Source organism: Solanum pennellii, chromosome 7 (assembly GCF_001406875.1).
Source record: "Solanum pennellii chromosome 7, SPENNV200".
NCBI lineage: Eukaryota > Viridiplantae > Streptophyta > Magnoliopsida > Solanales > Solanaceae > Solanum > Solanum pennellii.
Window position 1 is genome coordinate 3,907,908 of NC_028643.1, and position 7,016 is coordinate 3,914,923.

Below are 7,016 nucleotides of genomic sequence, written 5' to 3' on the forward strand. Positions count from 1 at the left end.
AAAAAAATTGAGAGAGTGTGTGATAGAGAGAGAGAAGCAGATTTTTGAGAGAGGGTTGGAGTGCAGACTTTCTGGACAGCCTTGACAAAATTTCAGTTTTCCGGAGATCCGACCGTTGGATCGTTCTGAAATTTTCACAGCTGGTTCACAACATATAGCACTACATCTTGATGGTTCAGATCGTCAATCGGAGCTCTTGATCGTCTGTTATCACAGCTGGTGTAACCTGCGTTTTTTGGGTGATATTTCCCAATTTCTCTTCTCTTTTGTGTTGGCTCTTATGTATGTTGTTGTTGGTGGGCTGTGACATCCTTGTAGACTGATTTGGGTGTCTTTACCCTCAATTTGCATAATAAGAGAAGAAGAAGGGTGGACTCCTACAAGTCCCGTGGTTTTTATCCTTCACACCGAAGGGGTTTTCCACGTATAAATCTCGTGTGTCACTTGCATATTTATTATTCATATTTGCTTGTGATTTTTTTGATGTGTTGCTGATTTGAGCTTGGTTAATTTAGTGGTGAATTTCTTTTGGTAAATTGGGTGAAGTATAATTGGTTGATTGTCTTGAAGTCGATCCTTGTAAGTGTTGTATCCTACTTGTGTTGTTTTGCGCCTCCCCCTACAATTAGCAATGAAACTTAAACCATAATTGTCTAAAATAAAATTACTTGAGTTTTGTAGGTTAGTTTACTTCATGTCAATGATTATTATGATTTCTGTTTGTATTATTTTTATGAAGTAACTTTGATGAGACATGAATATGAAGTAACAGATTCATGTATTTTACAGCCTAAGTTGATATCAGTCTCAAAATATGTCACATTTTTCAATCCAAAAGCGCCTCTTTATCCACGTCTTGCTCTTGGAAAGTCATGGGATATAGTAAGTTTTTTCTTTTGCTATAGTCATGTTTTATGGGGTTTAGTACCAATTATATCGAATTAATTCTTCTCGTAGATGACTGTTACTTGGACAAGTGGTTACAACATTGATGAGGCTGTTCCATTCGTCGAATGGGGTTGGAAGGGCCAAGAGCAAAAGCGTTCCCCTGCAGGGACACTCACATTTCACCGGAACAGCATGTGTGGTATGTTACGTGTTTATAAGCAGAGAACAGAGGTGTATTTTGGTTTTGCGTTCATACTGAATAATGTTATGGATGCGTTTGTAGGATCTCCGGCTAGAACTGTGGGATGGCGTGATCCTGGATTCATACATACAAGTTTCCTCAAGGATTTGTGGCCAAACGTCGAGTAAGTTTTTCTGATGCTACATTTTTGTTAGTTCCGTTAACATGTACATCCGTTTTTTAGCACATTTTTGTGAACTTTCAGGTACACATACAAGTTGGGTCACTTATTAAGCAATGGTTCTGTTGTTATGAGCAAACAATATTCATTTAAATCTCCTCCATTTCCAGGACAAGAGTCATTGCAACGAATCGTGATATTTGGAGACATGGGAAAGGTATATTTATAATCTACTAGTACTATCTTCTCTTATAATCGTGATATTTGGAGTCATTTCTCTTAATTCTGTTTGTTCTTCTAGCAAGAGCGCGATGGTTCAAATGAATATGCTGATTATCAGCATGGTTCACTTATTACAACTGACACTCTTATTAATGACCTTGATAACATTGACGCGGTTTTCCTTATTGGAGATCTCCCCTATGCCAACGGATATATCTCACAATGGGATCAATTTACTTCGCAAGTAGAGCCAATAGCTTCGAGAGTACCTTTCATGATTGCAAGGTCTGTTCATCATTGTGATTGTGGATAGTTTGCTTTTAAATATTTGAAATCTCATTTAGCAAACAAAATTTGTTCTGCAGTGGTAATCATGAAAGAACTTGGGAGAACAGTGGATCATTATACAACGGTCTAGACTCGGGTGGAGAATGTGGTGTACCAGCTGAAACATTATACTATGTTCCCGCGGAAAACAGAGCTAAGTTCTGGTATGCAGCTGATTATGGGATGTTCCACTTCTGTATAGCAGACACTGAACATGACTGGAGAGAGGGCTCTGAACAGTACAAGTTCATCGAGCAATGCTTTGCGTCAGCTAATAGACATAAACAACCTTGGTTGATTTTCGCTGCTCATCGTGTTCTTGGTTACTCATCTAATGACTGGTATGCTAAGGAAGGTTCATTTGAAGAGCCCATGGGAAGGGAGCATTTGCAAAAACTCTGGCAAAAGTACAAAGTTGATATGGCATTCTTCGGGCACGTTCATAACTATGAAAGAGTTTGCCCTATTTACCAGGTACATACATACACATTTTATTTCTATTTCACTTAGATATATATATATTTGAAAACGATTCATATTGTTGTTTGTATGGACAGAATCAATGTGTGAACAAGGAGACATCACACTACTCTGGCGTTGTGAACGGAACGATTCATGTTGTTGTTGGTGGAGGTGGAAGTCATTTGTCACAATTCACAAGTCTTAACACTAGATGGAGTGTGTTCAAAGATTATGACTGGGGATTTGTGAAACTCACAGCATTTAACCAATCATCCCTTTTGTTTGAGTACAAGAAGAGCAAAGATGGTAAAGTGTATGATTCTTTTACAATCTCAAGAGACTATAAGGATGTTTTAGCTTGTGTCCATGATGGTTGTGAACCAACTACTTTGGCTAATTAAACTCAAGATGATGTTTCTTATTCTTTATACCTTGTGAAGAAATTACAGAGTAAATATCTCAAAAGGTCATTCAAGTATTTGAAAAAGTCATTCAACTTTGTTATGCATCAATAAAGTCACTCAAGTATGATAAATGGAAATTTTATTAAATCATGAATTTTTATGTTAATAATAATTAGGTTAAAGAAAATAAATAAGAGATTTAAGCATGATATTATAAACTACAATGAAAATAAGTATTAAAAAATTAAACTTGAAGGGTAATTTTTGCAATGATCTCATATATTTTTTGGTTATAATGATATATTTTTATCAATTGATATTGATATTTTTGTGCAATTATCTCATATATATATTTTGGTTATAATGATATATTTTTGATCAATTGATATTGATTTGTTTTAAGTAAGAAATCTGACCTAGAAAATCATTTGTAATATGTTTATATCACGTTATATATAGTGTATAGGACACCTATATTTTCTAATATAACATTATTCCACTTGTAATATGTCGTGTATATAGGTGTATATAACACACAGATTTTCATACATATATACATGATTTTTATGAGATATACAATGTGATACACACTAATCCATGCGGATATACACAGGATACGAGTGGGATACACAAATAGAACTGCCTTAGTCCACGAGTTTTCAATATAATACTTCACTTTATGTATGTCTCATTCTTATAAAGTATAGTATATGACAGAGAGATTTGGGGAGAATATTAAAGAGATTTGTGAAATGTAATTGGATAATATCTTAAGAATAGAGAAAGGAAGGAAATTTTAAGCAAATTTCAGTGTTATTTGTGAAATGTAATTGGATAATATCTTAAGAATGGAGAAAGGAAAGAAATTTTACACAAATCTCATAGTGTTATATGTGAAATGTAAAATTTTACACAAAACTCAGTTTTAAGAGCTAATATATCATATCCCAACTCTTTTTCAAAGTACAAAAATCTCTTAAATTTGGTGAAATCTGGATACATCTCAAAACGTCCTGATACATCGTGCTCCAGTTTCGGATACATCCCTCAACGTCTCAATACATTACTTCTCGATTTGGGATACATCACTCAACGCCCTGATACACTAATCAACATCTCATACATCACATATATACCGATACATCACTCAAGGTTTCGATACATCGCGTACATTCCGATACATCGCGTAACGTGATGTATTCGAAAATAGAATTTTTTGTAATTTTTTCAAATGGTAGAAAATTTTAGAAAATATGATAAGATAAATAGTGTATTTAGATAATTTTTCGTTATTTTTATGGCATTTAATGAGTCAACTTGTTATATAATATTACGGTGTCAAAATTTCTTTTGATTCACTTAATCCTCTTAAAAGTTAGGTGTGATGATCAGTTTTTAGGTTTTCTATGAGTTTTTTTGGTCACCATTTGAAAAGTAACAAGAAATAAACCTGACTTTGATGACTAAAAACATAAATTAACTTATAAAGGTTTANAATTGTTGGGAATTAAACACACAACACACACAAATAATCTAGAGAAAAGAGAAACGGAACACAAACGGGACACACAAGAATTTAACGTGGTTCGGTTTCCCTACTCCACGACTGTAACAGGAGGATTTTATTTCACTTGTGCTACACTGGAATTACAAATACAAGGATCATATTTATAGGAAAGCCAAATGGTTAACCTAGGGTTTCAGTAATGGGTCGGGCCGGCTCACAAGCCTCCACAAAGCCCAACAATAGTCATGTTTTATGGGGTTTAGTACAAATTATATCGAATTAATTCTTCTCGTAGATGACTGTTACTTGGACAAGTGGTTACAACATTGATGAGGCTGTTCCATTCGTCGAATGGGGTTGGAAGGGCCAAGAGCAAAAGCGTTCCCCTGCAGGGACACTCACATTTCACCGGAACAGCATGTGTGGTATGTTACGTGTTTATAAGCAGAGAACAGAGGTGTATTTTGGTTTTGCATTCATACTGAATAATGTTATGGATGCGTTTGTAGGATCTCCGGCTAGAACTGTGGGATGGCGTGATCCTGGATTCATACATACAAGTTTCCTCAAGGATTTGTGGCCAAACGTCGAGTAAGTTTTTCTGATGCTACATTTTTTTTTAGTTCTGTTAACATGTACATCCGTTTTTTAGCTCATATTTGTGAACTTTCAGGTACACATACAAGTTGGGTCACTTATTAAGCAATGGTTCAGTTGTTATGAGCAAACAATATTCATTTAAATCTCCTCCATTTCCAGGACAAGAGTCATTGCAACGAATCGTGATATTTGGAGACATGGGGAAGGTATATATAATCTACTAGTACTATCTTCTCTTATAATCGTGATATTTGGAGTCATTTCTCTTAATTCTGTTTGTTCTTCTAGCAAGAGCGCGATGGTTCAAATGAATATGCTGATTATCAGCCAGGTTCACTTATGACAACTGACACCCTTGTTAAAGACCTTGATAACATTGACGCGGTTTTCCTTATTGGAGATCTCCCCTATGCCAACGGATATATCTCACAATGGGATCAATTTACTTCGCAAGTAGAGCCAATAGCATCGAGAGTACCTTTCATGATTGCAAGGTCTGTTCATATTACTCATAAAGGGCCTTTTTGATTGTAGATATGCAGATTGCTTTTGATTATTTGATAATGTATATTAGTTTTTTAGTTTTCGTGGCAGACACAGTTAGTGTTATTCTAACTCTCCACAATTTGTTTTGTAGTGGTAATCATGAAAGAACTTGGGAGAACAGTGGATCAATATACAATGGTCTAGACTCGGGTGGAGAATGTGGTGTACCAGCTGAAACGTTATACTATGTTCCCGCAGAAAATAGAGCTAAGTTCTGGTATGCAGCTGATTATGGGATGTTCCACTTCTGTATAGGAGATACTGAACATGACTGGAGAGAGGGATCTGAACAGTACAAGTTTATCGAGCAATGCTTTGCTTCAGCCAATAGACACAAACAACCTTGGTTGATTTTCGCTGCTCATCGTGTTCTTGGTTACTCATCTAATGACTGGTATGCTAATGAAGGTTCATTTGAAGAGCCCATGGGAAGGGAGCATTTGCAAAAGCTCTGGCAAAAGTATAAGGTTGATATGGCATTCTACGGGCACGTTCATAACTATGAAAGAGTTTGCCCTATTTACCAGGTACATACATACACATTTTATTTCTATTTCACTTAGATATATATATATATTTGAAAACCATTCATATTATTGTTGTATGGACAGAATCAATGTGTGAACAAGGAGACATCACACTACTCTGGCGTTGTGAACGGAACGATTCATGTTGTTGTTGGTGGAGGTGGAAGTCATTTGTCACAATTCACAAGTCTTAACACTAGATGGAGTGTGTTCAAAGATTATGACTGGGGATTTGTGAAACTCACAGCATTTAACCAATCTTCCCTTTTGTTTGAGTACAAGAAGAGCAAAGATGGTAAAGTGTATGATTCTTTTACGATCTCAAGAGACTATAAAGATGTTTTAGCTTGTGTCCATGATGGTTGTGAACCAACTACTTTGGCTAATTAAACTCAAGACGTTATTTCTTATTCTTTATACCTCACCTCGTGTACAAATTAAATTCTATTATGTCCTTTTTTGGAATAAGGTGAAGACCATTAATCTCATGAGTCATGACATATCCGTATGTATCTCATCCCACCACAAATAATTTGGATTTTATGTGTTGTGCTGAGTTTAATCAATAATGTTATTTCAACTAATTTTGGAAAACAACAACAAATCCACAAGACTCTTCTTGCACTAACTAAATCTGCCTCCTTTCATATTGAAGGACCTATGCTTCTTGGCTCTAATGTAACTATTATTCATTATCTTCTTCTTCTTTTTTTACATAGGCATTGGATTCTGTGAATTCAATTGAACATGCACGTTACCTTAGATCAGAGGCGGAGTTAGAATTTTTCAATAAGGAGTTCAAAATCTGTAGAAATAGACACATGAAGTAGTCAAAGGAGGTTCGACAATAACTATATATACATATAGCATTATTTTTACCATGTATAAATAAAAAAAAAAAAATCGCTCAAGGGATTCGGATGAACCCCCTTCCTACATGCTCCGCCCCTGCCTTAGATTACGTTCATTCTGAATCTACTTGCTCTACACAACATTGATTGGGGATGTTACGACTCATAATTATAAACCTTTATAAGTTAATTTATGTTTTTAGTCATCAAAGTCAGGTTTATTTCTTGTTACTTTTCAAATGGTGACCAAAAAAACTCATAGAAAACCTAAAAACTGATCATCACACCTAACTTTTAAGAGGATTAAGTGAATCAAAAGA

General features: G+C 35.3%; 2 protein-coding genes across 2 annotated transcripts in view; both read left to right on the forward strand.

Moving 5' to 3' along the window:
- The window catches only part of LOC107024577 (probable inactive purple acid phosphatase 27), a 12,943-nt gene extending 10,255 nt beyond the window's left edge, over positions 1 to 2,688 (forward strand). Inside the window, exons 5-11 of the mRNA XM_015225566.2 lie at positions 790 to 882; positions 958 to 1,087; positions 1,172 to 1,253; positions 1,335 to 1,467; positions 1,552 to 1,757; positions 1,838 to 2,273; positions 2,357 to 2,688. Of these exons, the coding sequence (XP_015081052.1) occupies positions 790 to 882; positions 958 to 1,087; positions 1,172 to 1,253; positions 1,335 to 1,467; positions 1,552 to 1,757; positions 1,838 to 2,273; positions 2,357 to 2,662 (1,386 nt within the window). The 3' untranslated portion in view covers positions 2,663 to 2,688. The remainder of the gene's footprint in view (positions 1 to 789; positions 883 to 957; positions 1,088 to 1,171; positions 1,254 to 1,334; positions 1,468 to 1,551; positions 1,758 to 1,837; positions 2,274 to 2,356) is intronic.
- A 1,749-nt stretch (positions 2,689 to 4,437) lies between these two features.
- On the forward strand, positions 4,438 to 6,383 carry LOC107024578 (probable inactive purple acid phosphatase 27). The gene is made up of 6 exons (XM_015225567.2): positions 4,438 to 4,597; positions 4,682 to 4,763; positions 4,846 to 4,978; positions 5,061 to 5,266; positions 5,410 to 5,845; positions 5,930 to 6,383. Exons 1-6 carry the CDS (start codon positions 4,468 to 4,470, stop codon positions 6,233 to 6,235), a joined length of 1,293 nt encoding a protein of 430 aa, XP_015081053.1. The 5' UTR covers positions 4,438 to 4,467; the 3' UTR covers positions 6,236 to 6,383.
- The last annotated feature ends 633 nt before the right edge of the window (positions 6,384 to 7,016 follow it).